Source organism: Dasypus novemcinctus, chromosome 13, assembly GCF_030445035.2.
Source record: "Dasypus novemcinctus isolate mDasNov1 chromosome 13, mDasNov1.1.hap2, whole genome shotgun sequence".
NCBI classification, from domain to species: domain Eukaryota; kingdom Metazoa; phylum Chordata; class Mammalia; order Cingulata; family Dasypodidae; genus Dasypus; species Dasypus novemcinctus.
Genome location: NC_080685.1, coordinates 65,990,582 through 66,007,242, shown reverse-complemented (window position 1 = coordinate 66,007,242; position 16,661 = coordinate 65,990,582). Strand labels below are relative to the sequence as shown.

The window sequence follows — 16,661 nt, the reverse complement described above, 5'->3', positions numbered from 1 at the left end:
TGGGGTGCTTTTCTTCAGTGAATTTGGCCAGCAGAGCCCACTTTGAATCTCCAATCTGGAAATTGAACACAGGAATACAGGAAAGCCACGACTGAAGCACCAATGTGGAAATGTGTGGTGGCTAGTGCCGTCTACTGGCCTGTCTGGAAATTGCATGAACAAAAACTATTAGTGCTGTCTGTATCCAACTTGTGGGAGAAAATCTGTACCCCACTAATGAGTCCCTGGCCTGATTTTGAAAACTTAAGCTGGGAAATTTTAAAGACTGAGAATAAATTGAACCAAATATCAAAGAAGAACTGTGTGTGTAGATGGGGAGAAAAACAATAAGCAAGAGAGAGAAATTAGCCATCAGAATAAATTCACCAACTTATTCAAATGCCTAGACATCAGGAAAAAATTACAAGCCATACTAGGAAATAGGAAGCGGTGGCCCAACCAAAGAACAAATGAAATATCCTGAAGAGATATAGGATTTAATATAATTAATCAGTGATAATCATAACTCTCCTAAATCACTTCAAAAAACTTAAAATATGACTAAAGAAATAAAGAATATTAAGAAGACACTGGAAGAGTCTAAAAAACAGTTTGAAAGCCTGCAATGAAAAGAGACCTTATGGAAATGAAAGATACTAAGGATGAGATTAAAAAAACATTAGAGGGGGAAGGAGACTTGGCCCAGTGGTTAGGGTGCCTGTCCTACCACATGGGAGGTCCACGGTTCAAACCCCGGACTTCCTTGACCCATGTGGAGCTGGCCCATGCACAGCGCTGATGCGTGCAAGGAGTGTTGTGCCATGCAGGGGTGTCCCCCACATAGGGGAGTCCCACGCACAAGGAGTATGCCCCGTAAGGAGAGCCACCCAGCGTGAAAGAAAGTACAACCTGCCCAGGAATGGCGCCGCACACACAGAGAGCTGACACAGCAAGATGACGCAACAAAAAAAACAGATTCCCATGCTGTTGACAACAACAGAAGCAGACAAAGAACATGCAGCAAATAGACACAGAGAACAGACAGCTGGGGCGGGAAGGGGGAAGGGGAGAGAAATAAATAAATCTCTGGAAAAAAATACATTAGAGGCACATAAGAGCAGATTTGAATTGCTTGGAGACAGAATTAGTGACTTCAAAGGCAGAACATCTGAACTAAAAAGGAGAACAGAAAGAGAAGAGGATGGAAAAAATGGAACAGAGTCTCAGGAAATTGAATGACAATGCAAAACGAGAAAACATACACATTATTGGTGTCCCAGATGGAGAAAAGAATGGAAAGGTAACAGAAAGAATATTTGATAAAATAATGACGGAGAACTTCATTATGAAGAACATCAATATCCAAGGACAGCACCCATCAAACAGAATAAATCCAAATAGACGCACCTACCCTGAGACACCTACTATTCAGAATGACAAATATCAGAGATAAAGAGAGGATTCTGTGAAAGCAGCAAGAGAAAAGCAAAGCATCACATACAAGGGAAACTCGACAAGATAAAGTGCCAACCTCTCATCAGAAACCATGGAGGAGAGAAGAAAGTGGTGTAATGTATTTAAGGTACTGAAAGAGAAAAAAATTGCCAGCCAAGAATTCTGTATCCAACAAAGTTGTCCTTCAGAGTCCTCACAGCAAACAAAAACTGATAGAATATGTTACCAAAAGACCAGATTTGCAAGAGATACCAAAGGGCAAGAAATTTAGAGATGAGTTTGTAAGTGAAGATTATTAGGACAGGTAAAAAAAGGATAAGACGACAGACAAGGGAAGCGGACTTGGCCCAATGGATAGGGCGTCTGCCTACCACGTGGGAGGTCCATGGTTCCATGGTTCAAACCCCGGGCCTCCTTGACCCGTGTGGAGCTGGCCCGTGCACAGTGCTGATGCGCGGGAGGCGGGGGGGGGGGGGCGGGCGGCAGAGAGAGAGAACAGATCCAGTCTAGCCAATCTCTCTTTTGGGGGTTCTGTAGAAGTAAAAGAATCAATATACAAGGATAGATATGCAGAGATAGTCATTGCAGTATATACTTAGTGACAAGAATTTGGGATTAAAATAAATAAAGCAGGGGAGCAGATGTAGCTCAGTGGTTGAATGCCTGCTTCCCATGTATGAGGTCCTGCATTCCATCCTGGTACTTAAAAATAAATAAATAAAGCAATAGTTGGATAAATTATATAGTACATCCATACTGTGAAATATTATATCCATTGATAAGAATACGTTAGATGTATACAACCTAACTTGGAGGGATTTCCTAATGAAAATAACATATAGGGAAGGTTTTATATTCCATTTGGATAAAACAAAAAAGATTTTAAAAAACCTAAATATCAACTTTTAGCATGTGTACAGTAGGTTTCTATATGATTATATGAGCACAGAGTTGTTAACTATGGTTACCTAAAGTTTCAACCAAACTGAATGAAATAAGCCAGAAATGAGACACCCAGAAAAGAAGATAGAATTATGCCAGAACTACTTCCTTAGCAGTACTGGTTATCAGTTCCTTTGGGTAAGGAAATTAGAGACTAACTGAAAAGCCATTTTTTTATGTTTTATTATGTATATATAATTATAAAAACTATTGACTTGTTAACAAAAAGGAAAGAAAGCTTTCATTACTTTAATTAAAACCTTTTTTGTATTCTTTATTTAGGCCATTATTTAACTGTTAGGTTTGGTCTCCTTCTTCCAAGTTATTCTCTACCCTTAAATAGCTTGTGATGGTTCTTTACTTGATGGTGGATGTGGGTTCTCTCTTCAGGCCATTGGGGTCTTTTATGTGGTGGTGATCTGATAGGCAGTAGGAGGTATGATAGTTTTGTCTTAATGACCACACTGCAAAGTAGTTAGCAAATATGTTGAGGATAAAACCAACAAGATTAGCTGATGGATTAGCTATGAAATCAGTTAAGATAAAGAAAGAGACTCTCTTGTCTCTTCCAAGAGATGGAAATAGAATATGCCAGAAATCCTCATTACATGAGACAGCTGTGGAAATCTCCAGTTGGTAGTGTGCTGTCTTTTTAGGGACATTGTATTCCCAATGAACTGGAAATGGAGCCACTTCTGGATTGAGAGTCAAGAATGTTTGGGTTTGGGACTTGAGGAACTAGAAAAATGGAGGTCTTTACTGAGCTGGAGAAGACTGCATCAAGACCAGGTTGGAGTAGAAAAACAAGATTTTGGATTTGTACATGTAAAGGTTGAGATGCTTCTAAGTGGAGATGTCAAGTAGGTCGTAGGATATATGAGTGTAGAATTTGTGGGGAGACGTTTGGGCTAGAGGTAAAATTTTGAGAGCTGTCAAAATTCAGGTAATATTTAAAGCCATGAGACTGGTCTATATATATATAGATGGGGGAAAAAAGAAGTCCAAAGGCCAAGTCCTGGGCACATCGACATTTAAAATTTAAAGTAAGAAAAGAGATTGGATGTAAGATATAAGAAAAAAGGATTTAGAGATGAATTAGAGGCAATTGAGAGGCATTATTATGAAAAGAAAAAGTGAAAATGTGTAAAAGAGGCCTGGATCAAGAGAAAATCATAAATTTAGTTCTTAAAAAGTAGGTTCTAAATTGCTGACCTGATAATCAGGCATAAATCCTTAATAAGCAATTAGAAATAGGCATCTGACTTTTAGGAGTGAGTTTTTAATTAGAGATAGAATTTGGGATTCCTTCTAGGGAAAATATAGTTGAAATCATGAAAGGAATCAAATTACCAAGGAAGTGAGAAAAAAGTTGCATAGCAATAAAAACCTAAGGAATACCTATATCTTAGGGTGCAAGAGGTAGAAGAAAAACTGTAAAGAATATGAAGAATGGTGGAAGGAAACCAAAAGAGTGCCATATCATATACGAAAAAGAGGCTGTATACTGGCAAATGTAGCATAAGGCAAAGAAGCTGAAGCTGAAGAAAAAGTTACAGTCACAGAGAATAGGTAATAAAATTGGGTTCCAAAGAAACTAAATAGTAATGACAGGTTGTGGATTCAAACTTGAATCTCCTTATTTGTTTTTATATAATACATGTATAACATATATATAAACTAAGGTAAACTCATTCAAATTAATTATGACATTAAATTACAAGGATAATCCCAATTATTCTTATAAAATTCTGGAAATTAGGTTGTGTTTAATATTTAACGATAACTACATATTTTATGAACAATGATAAGACAAATATTCTTCATTCTAGGTTACAGGATGTGCATCTGTCACTTACCTTGTCGACCAGTGAAACCAAACGTTATTGGAGAACAGGTAATCAATTTTTTTTTTAAAGATTTATTTTTTTATTTATTTCTCTCCCCTCCCCCCCAGTTGTCTGCTCTCTGTGTCTATTCACTGTGTGTTCTTCTGTATCCGCTTATATTCTTGTCAGCAGCACCAGGAATCTGTGTCTCTCTTTGTTGCATCATCTTGCTGCATTATCTCTCTGTGTGTGTTGCCACTCCTGGGCAGGCTGCACTTTTTCGTGCAGGGCGGCTCTCCTTACAGTGTGTACTTCTTGTGCATGGGGCTCCCCTATGCGGGGGACACCCCTGCGTGGCATGGCACTCCTTGTGCCCATTTGCACTACTCATGGGCCCACTCATCAATGGGTCAGGAGACCCTGGGTTTGAACCCTGGACCTCCCATGTGGTAGGCGGATGCTCTGTTGAGCCAAATCCTCTTACCAGTAATCAAATATTGAATCTCTTTGTTTTTAAATGTATCCCTCACCCATTTTAATGAAAGCATAATTTTCTTTGCTCTAAGATTAAAGTTTATATATTGATCATTGTAGTCTTCAGGTTATCATAATGGTGAAAATATGAACTGTATGATTAAAATGAGTTGCTATATTGAACTTTTCATTTTAGAGCTTTTAATTTCAGTCATGTTAATTGCTCTCTTGTGTTCAAATTGAAAATTAGTCCATTTACTGATTTTGTAATGGTGAATTTTTTTCCCTTTAAAATAAATTTTGATCTTGGAATAAGAACCTTCAATTTCTGTGATTTAGAAAATATCTTAGTATGTGTCAGTTCACACTTACCCTCCCCCATGCTCTTCCTTTTGAGTTTTTTTTTTGGCAGAGAAATGAATCAAGAAAGGTTCTGAAATCTTAACTTTTTGAAAAATGCATGTATTCATTTTTCGGATAGATTTGACTTTTGGTAAATATAAGTATAAAGGTTTTAATGACACTATCTTGAATTCATATTAGTTTAATGAATCCTCATTATTAATTTTTCTTTTGGGTCACTAAAAATGGTAAAGTACTGGGGTAAGAAAGCAAATCCTTAAGCAATAAGCTGGATAGTACCTGGTCGATCTGTAGTATCCAAAAATCTTTTTAATATGATAATCACAGAACCCCCAGTGTTCTTGACTATTCTTTACTCTCTATAAGGTCCTGAGAAAAATATAAGGTAAACATGTAAGAGTAAAAGGTATCAAAACTTGGGGAGTCATTTAAAGAGCCCCTGTAGTAATCTTTTTGTTCTCAGATAAATGAGAAATTTTAAATTGAGGATTGTTAACTTGGAAGAATATGCATTTTGTTATATCCCTCATAGTCAGTGGTTTGCTGGAACTGGCTCACTTTTTAAAAAGCTTATGATTTGGTTGTTAAAGCATAGCCATCATTAAAACTTAAGTGATATAAACTTAAAGTTAAATATATTTAAAATGGAGGTAATATTCAAAATTTACCACTTCCTAATTGTTTATTTTACTATTATTTTTGCCCTTGCAGTTTTATCTGTATGGTGGAAATGATCTATAATTATGTGATACTGCACATCTCTTCCCAGATTCGTGTTCAATGATGTTACAGTGGTAGCTTGAAATCTGTCACAATTGTAGTTTGAAGTCAGCCATGTTAGGAGTGTTTATCAACACTCCACTGCTAATATTACACTATTTGTAAGTACAAGTTGTAAAAAATATGGCATGATTATTTGATGATTAGAATGAATAGGAAAATTAACTTGTAGCCTATTGTAAAGTAAGAATAAAAAGCATGTGTAAATATACTTTCAAAGTCACATGGCAAAATTAATACTTCCTTCTATACCATTAAACTCAAAACATAACATACTTAAACTTGAAACTTTAAATAAACTTCCATTCATTGTCTTAGTAACATATTTATTAAATTAAATCCTCTTTTAATAGATATCCAGTAAAATGGGAGCCCATTATCATTGTATTATTTGTTCAGCAACAATCACCCGAAGGACCGATATGCTAGGACATGTTAGGCGCCATGTGAATAAAGGAGAGACTAAATCCAGGTATATTGCTGGTAAGTTGTGCAATCTCATTAACATGTTTAGTAAGTATATCCTTAAACAAACAAAAAGAATATGTGAATTCTTTTCACGCATTAGGAAAATAAAATAGAGTAACCTAATCAAATCATTTAGTTGACTATTAAGTCATTATTTCAGGCTTTGGTTTCTTTCCAGTGAGGCTTAGAATAGCTTTAATGTTCAACTGTTACCAACATAATAAATATATTTAATAAGTGGAGTAGAAAAAAGAAGTGGCATTCATGTAAATATAGATACCTTAATGAAAGATTAAAGAATTGTGTTCCTAAAGACAAATCCTGCACCAATAACCATGTTATACTTATTGATGAAAAACACTGGGAAAAGGAAGCAGAGTGAAATAAAGTCCATTTATTATCCTGAATGATTTTGAATCATTAATAGCTTTTTATTACTTAGACATTCCTTGCTAAGAATTAATAATTAATCCTTTAATGCCCTAAAGTATCCCTTGTATGTAATGAATGAAGTGCTCATTTTAGAATTAGAAAAAAATGGTACTAAAATAATTTTCTCTAGAGCTTAATTTACTCACAAAACATGATTTAGAAAAGATTGACCAGAACATGGTTTGAGACAGGCTACCCTGTGAGATATGGGACATGCATCTTCATTAGGTATAGAAGGATATATATAACACAATACTAGGAAAGGTATTTGGCTTTAAATAAAGAGAAAAAAGATAATATATTTACAGTTATTGTTAACATTCTGGTTGTAAAATTATCAAGAAATCCATTCATAAAAGGTCTTAATTATTTTTTCCACAAATGTGTCTCTTTTCTTAAATATTTAAAACATCTACCACATCAGTTTATTTCATTTGGGTTCACAGCTAAATGATTCTAATGTATGTAAAGTGTAGAGTCTTTTTCTTTCATTTCCATATAATTGTTTGAATGTAGTTTCTGATTTAAAATAATTAGGAAAAAGTGTTTCAGTGCCCAACATGTTCAGAAAATATGATTCTTAGTATACCATGCTGACTAATAGAATAACCCTGCAGAGATACTAACTTTTTAATGATTATGTTTGATGAGTCATAAAGATATTTTAGGATTTTGTGCTATCTTAGATTGATTGTTCTCAATTAAATATCATAATGCAGATGTATTGGTATGCTACACAATCAAGATTTTAAGTTAAACTTTCATTCACCAAATACTTAACTGAGTGCCACTCTTTTGGTGGGGACAGTGCTAACTAAATGAGGTTTTTAAAAAATCTAGCCAGCTGTTTGCATTAACACAAAATATTATAAAAGGAGAGGAAAATTATTTTTCAAAATATATGTTGCTTTAGATGTTTAGAATTATTTTGTACTTCCCTGGATCTCTTTCTCTCTTTTCCATCTTAGCTTCTGCTGCTAAACCACATAATGAAATTTTGAAAGAGACAGACACAGATGTACAAGTTTGTCCTAACTATTCCATACCTCAGAAAACAGATTCCTATTTTAATCCCAAAATGAAACTAAATCGGTAAGATAAATTGAAAACAAGGTTCTGGGATCTTTCACATCTTTACAAATGTACCTTCTCTTTACCTTTATGTTCTAATGTACTGAAATGTAAAATAAGGCACAGAATAAAAATCATCTATTTTAAAAATCTAGTTTGAATGTCATCTATTTTTATTTAATTTTCTCCTCAGAGAGTATAAATAGATCCAACTTTAAATAATTAATGAAAGGCTGATGTTTTTGTCGACCAGTTTTATTTCTAAAATCATTATTCATGGTGAGTGCTAGTTAATAGAACTCCATTGAATTGATAGTTTCCTTCCACAGATTTTTAGTTACTACTAATTTGGGAATATGTTAGATCTCTTTTCAAAATCACCTGCAAAAGTAACTAAGAACCTCAATTCTGACTATTCTTAAAATAAAATTATCTACAGTATTGAAGCCATGAATACCGTAAAATTACTTCAGATTTTGCACTTTCTTCTAGGCAGCTAATATTCTGTACATTGGCTGCTTTGGCTGAGGAACGAAAACCTTTGGAATGTCTAGATGCCTTTGGAGCTACTGGTGAGTAATAAATTTTTTTTGGAACCCTATTTTATTAGGTTTGTACAGCATCTTTTCTTAGAAAATTTACATGGATGTCATATCTAGTAGAAAATTTTTCTTTTTTTTTTTTAAGTCCAAGGTGAAAATTTTAATTTTTTATTGTGAAAAATTCCAAATATATTCAAAAGTAGAGAGTATAATAAACTAATCCCCATGTACCCATCACTCACCTTCAAAAATTGTCAACCTCTTGCTTAGTCTTGTTTGATCGCCACCCCCTGCACTTTCCCGCATTTCCCCATCCCTATTATTTTAAACCCTAGCTATCACCTTATTTCATCTGTAGTTATTTTCAGTTGTGTCTCCAAAAGATAAGGCCTTTTTAAAAATAAAATCATGGTACCATTATCACATTGAAAAAATTTCAGAATAGTTCTTTATTGTTAAATGTTCCTATATTCACAATTATCTCGTAAGTTTTTAATAGTTCATGTTTAAATCCTGGTAAAATCTGTGAATTTTAAATGTTTAATACATCCCTTAAGTCTCTTTTTAACCTATGTCCCTTTCCATCTTTTTTTTTTTTAATTTTATTTGGCAATTATTTGTTAACAGGTTATTTGTCCTCTGTTTTCCACAGTCAAGATTTTTGCTGACTGTATCCCTTGGTTCATAAAATATGTTCCTCTACTCCTATATTTTCTGTAAATTAATGGTCAGATCTTCAGGTTTGATCAATTCAGTTATTTTCTTTGGCAAGAAGAGCTCATAGGTAGTGATTTAATCAGGAAGCACCTGGTGCGTGGTTTCTCTCTTTTTTAATGTGATTATCATTGCCTAACCATTAGGCACTATGGTGAGGTGAATTTTTAAAATTGAGAACATTTTTCCCTAAAGGATTTAAGAGTAAAGAGTAGAAAAATTCTAAAATGCTACTTGTACGCAATCCATATCTTTGTTCTTAAAGGTTATAGGAGTGTACTCTTTGGAAGCTTGTACCTAAAGGGTGGGAGCATGAATCAGCTCTTCCTCCTAAACCCCTCTCCTCAGGAAAAAGTAGTGGTTAAAAGCATGAACTGTTGAGCCAAACTGCCTGGATTCACATCCCACCTTTATCACATGTTAGTTGTGTGACTGTTTTAGTTTCCTCATTGCTAAGACAAATACCATGCAATGAGTTGACTTAAACATTGGGAATTTATTGGCTCACAGTTCTGGGGTCAACAGAAGTCCAAATCAAATGACATCAAGGTAGGCTTTCTTCCCAAAGACTGGCATTCTGGGGCTGGCTGCTGGTGATCCTTGGACCTTGGCTTCTTTGTCATTTGGCAGTACACATGCCAGCCTCTCCTGGCCTCTCCTTCTCTTCTAGATTCCACTGACTTTCAACTTCTCACTGTTCCCTCTGTGACTTTTGTCTCTCTGTGACCTTCAGAAATAGAATAAGGTCTATCCTGGGCCATACCTTATCTGAAGTAAACTCATCTAGAGTTTCCATTTACAAAGGTTCATACCCACAAGAATGGATTAAGTTTGAGAACATGTTTTCTTCTTCTATTAAAAAGAGAGAAATACTAGTCATAATTTGAAGATTAAGCAAATTAATGCATGGAAAGAAATTAGAATACCACCCAGTACACAATTAGTACTATGAAAGTATTAGGTATCATCTTTATTATATTAATACTGTTACTACTTCTGTCATCATCATCATCTTCATCACATGATTAGTAATGTTTCAGTATAAATCTGGTAAAAGTGATAAGCAGTACTTCTAAGCTGATCATTTCCTCTGAGCCACTTGGATTTGATATTTCAATGATTTTTTTTAACTTTGTCCTTTTCCCTTCTGTCCCCACATCTACTCAGCCACCGTATCTATTCTAATTTTCCTTTGTAATATGACTCATACTCCTTTTCCATTCCATATCCTCCAACTTAATTATTTCATAGCAGGCCTATTGCTGTAGTTTCTAATTGGTACCCCTGCTTCCTGTCATTTCTCTCTCCTTCAGTCTCTCTTGCATGCCATTGCCAAAGCAGCATTTCCTCTGAAGTGCTGCACTGATAATCTTTCTTCTCATTCAAAAAAAGTCATGCATCATTATTCCCTAAACAGAGTCCAAACTCCTCAGACTGCAATTTAGTATTCCCTAAAACCTGATCTTAACCTACTTTTCCAAGTGGTTTCCTTCACACAACCCTTTTTCTTTACTCTTTTTTTATTTGAAATCAGAGAGAAGATCTTTTCAACCATTTTTAATATATATAATAAACTTTATTTTTAGAGTTTTAGGTTTACAGGAAAATTGCTCAGAAAGGAAAAAATTCCCATATTATCTCCTCCCCCCAACTTCCCCTATTATCAACGTTTTACATTAGCGTGATACATTTGTTACAATTTAACAAATGTTGATACTTTTCTATAATTAACTAAAGTCCATAGTTCATACTAGGGTTCACTCTTTGTCTTGTGCAGTTAGTTCTGTAAGTTTTGACAGATACATAGTGTCATGAATCCACAGTCATGGTATCATACAAAATAGCTTCACTGTCCTAAAAAAATCCCCTGTACTTTACCTTTTCATCCCGTCTCTTCCCTCTAAACGCCTAACAACCACTGATCTTTTTATTATCTCTGTAATTTTGCCTTTTCCAGAATATCATATTGTTAGAATCATACAGTATGTAAAATTTTTTGTGGATTTTTTTTTTAAGATTTATTTATTTATTTAATTCCCCCCCCCTCCCCTGGTTGTCTGTTCTTGGTGTCTGTTTGCTGCGTCTTGTTTCTTTGTCCGCTTCTGTCGTCGTCAGCGGCACGGGAAGTGTGGGCGGCGCCATTCCTGGGCAGGCTGCTCTTTCTTTTCACGCTGGGCGGCTTTCCTCACGGGCGCACTCCTTGCGCGTGGGGCTCCCTCACGCGGGGGGACACCCTTGCGTGGCACGGCACTCCTTGCGCGGCACGGCACTCCTTGCGCGCATCAGCACTGCGCATGGCCAGCTTGTGGATGTTTTTTAATCAAAGTAGAGATGCAGTCTATAAACCACTTTTTCTTTTTATCATCTATTTCAGATAGAATAATTGCTAGAAATCTTTAAGCTATAATTTCTGGGCCTTAATTTCCTTGAAAAAGAAACTACATTGGAAGTCATGCGATACTTGCTTAATCAGTGAGATATGAAGAAGTACAAGGAAAGAATCAAAGGCCATTCTCAAATCATATCTACTACTTGGGTCTGAATGATTAGCATATTAAATGGTTTTGCTAAATAATCAGAACTTCTAAACATAAAAGGCAATTATATACCACTAAATAGGCAACATTGGTGGTATAACTTAAAAGCCAGATATATATGTTTTTTAAACATATTTAGCACAAAAAGTAAATTACATATTGATGAAGAATCAAAATAAGGATAATGAATAAAACGGCACCCTCTGAAAGAAAAGTCCAAGAGTTGAAGGAATAGAACAGTCATTTCATTTTGTTTTGTTTCTAAACAGACATTAAATTCATCATTTTCTTTAGGTGAAGCTTTCTGTCATAAGTAGACAGTTACTTTGGCTTCTTTAATACCTTGTCTAAAGTAGTCTTTTTCTTTCATTGGTTTCTGAGAATGTTCTTAGTCTTCTGCTTTGTAATAGGGCGATACCCAGTGCTGAAATGTCTGGAATCACCCAATTAATCCACCAACTGGAATTAGAATCAATAGTAGTAACTGGAGTTTCCAAACGATTGGTTATCTTTGATCTGTGATCAAGATGAAGCTTCCCAATGTATGTTTTGGACCAGTTGTTTAGCATCTGAAGAGTGCCCAATAGCCTCAAGGTTTTCAGTAGCATCACACTTCCAGTTTGTTTCTTAAGATTTCTTCCCCAAAAGGAAGGCTTTCCAGAAATTTAGGTCGATGCACCTTATGGTGCAGGATGATCCAGGTGCTCTTGCTGAGCTTGTGCTTTCAGATATCTTCCAGTATGTAGTACTTTATATCCCTGCCATGCTGTAAACTACGAGCCTAGGAGCCCCCATGCACACACATACCAGTCACCAGGTGCAGAGCGCAAATCTCTCAGGCTTTACCTGGACATTCCCTACCATGTGGCACATGGACAGGGCTTGAGCGGCTCTTCAGCCTTTTTTTTTTTTTCAGGATTTTTTTTTTATTCCCACCCCCCCGCCCCTTGTGGCTTGCTTGCTGTCTGCTATCCATTCTCTGTGCATTCTTTCTGTGTGTCTGTATTTATTTTTATTTATTCTACCCCACCTTGCAGCTTGCTTGTTGTTTGCTCTCTGTGTCCATTCACTGCGTGCTCTTCTGTGTTTTTACTTTACTCCCTTTTTGTTGGGTCACCTTGCTGAGTCGGCTCTCTGTGGCGCTTGCAGGTGGGGCCAGGTGGCTCTCCACGGTGCTTGTGAGCTGGGTGGCACTCCTCAGCATGCGGGCGAGCCTGCCTTCACAAGAAGACCCCGGGACACGAACCCAGGGCCTCCCATATGGTAGACAGGAGCCCAACTGATTGAGCCACAGCCTCTTCCCCAGCCTTTTCTTTTTAATGTGTCTTTGTAAACTTATTTCAGGCTCATCACAGTCATTTTGCATCTCTACCCATCTCTGAAATGAGGCTATTAGAACTTATCTCACAAGATTATTGTAAGAATATTAAAAAACATATGTAATGTCCACAATATGTGTATGGAGAAGATGGGTGATACTTTCAAAACTTCAGGGGTTTTCTAATCTAGTAGTTAGGGAAATGGCATGAGAAGAGCTTTCCTGGTATGAATTTTTCTTGATCATTTGCTAATATACACAAAGTTTCACAATGCTACTGATGTGCAGTATTTGAAAAGTGTTGGTCTAGAAAAGTTGGTCATATTTTGGTGCATGAGTTAAACTCAGCAGGAGGAATTTTAGCTTTCTGTCCTCCCTTAAAGCACAGTAACTCTACTCTTACCCATAATGTATATTGGGTTTCTCTTTTAAGATTTTGAAAAAAGTGTTCCATTGTAAGAAAAAAATAAAGTATATATGTGGATTCTTTATTTGAAGAGGGATCATAAAAAAGGTTAAGTCAGAAGTATTAATGAAGATATTAGGCAGCTTTTTTATGGTAACTTTTCTTGAGAGGCTTTGTAATAAGAAAGTAGAATAAGAGTTATTTGTGAAAATACTGAGATTTTTAAAACAATTTTTATTATTTATGAAGTTATATTCTGTATTAACATCACAGATGTGACTGAGCTCTCTGTCACCCCACACACCCTACCATGTGACTTTTGTTCATTTGAAGGAAGTATTTGGGCCGCATGCCCATCTAAGCACATCTTGAGATATTCCCAGCCTTTTTGGATAACACTCTTATTTGGACTGTAAATCAGTGCCAGGGCACCTTTGTGGACTGGTTTAGACCAGTATGCTGTGCACGTATGATGTTCCAAGTGTTACTCTGCTAAGTGAAAGGAAAAAATGAGGTGGTTTTAGTGAGAGAATAGGTGGTTGTCATAGACCCAGACTTGATTTGGAGATTGAGAAACCTTTTTGTAAGGCTTGTAAGGTGGTATATTTATGACTCTAAAAGTAGGAACCACAGAAATGGGCGTAGGCAGCGGACTTGGCCCAGTGGTTAGGGCATCCGTCTACCACATGGGAGGTCCGCGGTTCAAACCCCGGGCCTCCTTGACCCGTGTGGAGCTGGCCCATGTGCAGTGCTGATGTGCGCAAGGAGTGCCAGGCCACACAGGGGTGTCCCCCGCATAGGGGAGCCCCATATGCAAGGAGTGCGCCCTGTAAGGAGAGCCGCCCAGCGCCAAAGAAAAGTGCAGCTGCGTAAGAATGGCGCCGCCCACACGGAGAGTTGACACAACAAGATGATGCAACAAAAAGAAACACAGATTCCCGTGCCGCTGACAACAACAGAAGCGGACAAAGAAGACGCGGCAGATACACACAGAGAACAAACAACAGGGGTTGGGTGGGGTGGGGGGGGTAATAAATAAATCTTAAAAAAAAAAGAAAGAAAGAAATGGGTCTGTAAACTCTTCATCATAGACTTGTAGCAGCAGAATTTAACACACTTCTAAACAAACAAAAATGCTGGTATTTTGCCAGTGTCGTATATATATGAACGAATGTGCTCACTCTTGGTTCTGCTGGTAAACTGGAGAGCTATTTGTGGAAAATGGAAGGGTAAAAGCAAGCCCAGAGTTTGCTATTATTTTTATTTTTGCTATAGCAAAATAAATGCAGTTCTAAGTGGGCTTGATAGGCTGATGATGCCTTACCAGTTTTCATAGGAGCAAAAAGTTAGCAGGAATGCCTTCTCTGCTATGGCTGTAGTTTTTACTATTTCACCTTATGTAGTCCATACATAATTAGGCTATGTTAGGTTTTGGTGTACTAAGAATCAATTGTGGTATATGTCGGGTTTTTAATTTTCATTGAGAACTTTGTTTCCTCCCTCTTTGTCATCTTTGTGCTGCTAAGGGGAGCACCTGGCCTGCTATCTGTCATTTCCTGGCAAGGTGTGTGCATATGTGGACAGTAATATGGAGACCTTCATTAAAACCAACCAGGGAAACCATTTTTTTATCTCTAGAAATTTGGAACAAAGTAGAAAATCAGGTGATGAAAAATGCAAGTGATTTAACATTTGGCTCATTAGAATATTAACACAGAGGAGTGTGCTCATTCTGGCCTCGCAGGGCACCATGTAGGGATTCTCTGTGCTTGGTGTCTGTTCGTGGGAGGCATTTCTACCCTTTACCGTCCTTACATTTAATGCAGAACTAAGAGAGACAGGGATCCTTTCTTCAGCTTATTTTAATTTGCACACCCTGTTTTCTTTCATCCTTCACGGGGTGTTGTTAGTCTCTTTTTAAATGATGATAAAATTTTGAGTGCACTTAGTTTAAAATAGTAAAATAGTCTAGACATAACTCCCTAAATAAAAGTTCTAGATGAGAATTTGGAAGCATTTCTCTAAGCTCTGAGAATGAAGCTGCAATTCTGAGTATCCACAGTGCAGGAGCTCCTGCCCCATCTTAGGACTCTGAGCCAGAGGGCCCCAGCTGTCTTTTTTTTAATTTTTAATTTTTGGTTTTTTGTTCATGTTGTTTTTCTTTCTGGCTTTGAAATGCATTTTCTTCAGTGATTCCCTAATGTGAAATATGGAACAGAAAATATTTTCACTTATATCACTTGATTTAGTAACATCTGATGTGACCACTGATCTGAGTAGTATTCACCATAGTCATTTAAGTAAAAAATTCTCCTAGTGTATTGGTTTTCTTGACCGTAGATTTAAAGGCTAAATTTTTCATTTTTAAGAATTAAGTATGAGTTTAGGAAGCTAGGCCTTCTCAGACCATTATTGTTAGCAAAATAATGCATTACCTTGCTAATCAGGATTCATAATAATAAAATAGGTAATGATCCCAAGAAACATTCAAGGCATAAAATATAAACACAACAGCAGAACCACTGTCAGACTTGGCCACTGGAAGACAGTTACCCAGTGATGATTTTTTACAAAAGAGACACTCAGTTAAGGTCAGACTGTTTTCCAAATGCTCAGTGGAGAAGCAGGGGCTTGAATTCAGGCATTTGCTCAGGTTTGGTGCCTGCTAAGGCAGAGGCTTTCCTTTTTGCAGTCTTTTTATTATTACTATTACTATTTGTTCACTAATGTAACCATGTAGCTGTGTTGAAAATATAAAGGAACAGACTCCAATTGTAAATACTTTGTAAACATGAGCATTTGTACTTGAGAGGAAGATTTTCAAGGGCATTGACATCCTACCAAAGGGTATAATAAAATGACCTTTTTCTAAAAAATAAAAAAAAAATTAAAAAATCACAGTATTTTTATTCTTCAATTATTACAACTAAAAAACTCATTTTCCTCTCTATTACTCCTAGGGATAATGGGATTACAATGGGCAAAACATCTCGGAAATGCAGTAAAGGTTACTATTAATGACTTGAATGAAAACTCTGTGACACTGATTCAGGAAAACTGCCATTTAAACAAGTTGAAAGTGGTAGTGGACAGTAAGGAAGAGGAGAAGAATGATGGTGTTCTTGAAGGAGAGGAAAACCTTGGTAATATTAAGGTGACCAAAATGGATGCCAATGTACTGATGCATTTGAGATCTTTTGATTTCATGTAAGTTGAAAAGATTTGCAGTGTCATTTTCTAAATGGATCTGGGTTGTTTTGGTTTGATTTGGTTTTTGGTTTTTAAAAAACTAAGTTTGTTGTTTGTTTGTTTATTTGAATTAATACAATTTTTAGTATTGGCCTAAACAAAGTA

At 36.4% G+C, this 16,661-nt stretch overlaps 1 protein-coding gene across 5 annotated transcripts in view; it reads left to right on the top strand.

The window, feature by feature from the left end:
• Nucleotides 1-16,661, top strand: part of TRMT1L (tRNA methyltransferase 1L) — a 45,667-nt gene that overhangs the window by 11,959 nt on the left and 17,047 nt on the right. For all 5 annotated transcript variants that reach the window (XM_058274872.2, XM_058274873.2, XM_004468432.3 and 2 more), the window contains exons 4-8: nucleotides 4,206-4,270; nucleotides 6,173-6,302; nucleotides 7,688-7,811; nucleotides 8,283-8,362; nucleotides 16,268-16,514. In XM_058274872.2, the coding sequence (XP_058130855.1) occupies nucleotides 4,206-4,270; nucleotides 6,173-6,302; nucleotides 7,688-7,811; nucleotides 8,283-8,362; nucleotides 16,268-16,514 (646 nt within the window). The remainder of the gene's footprint in view (nucleotides 1-4,205; nucleotides 4,271-6,172; nucleotides 6,303-7,687; nucleotides 7,812-8,282; nucleotides 8,363-16,267; nucleotides 16,515-16,661) is intronic.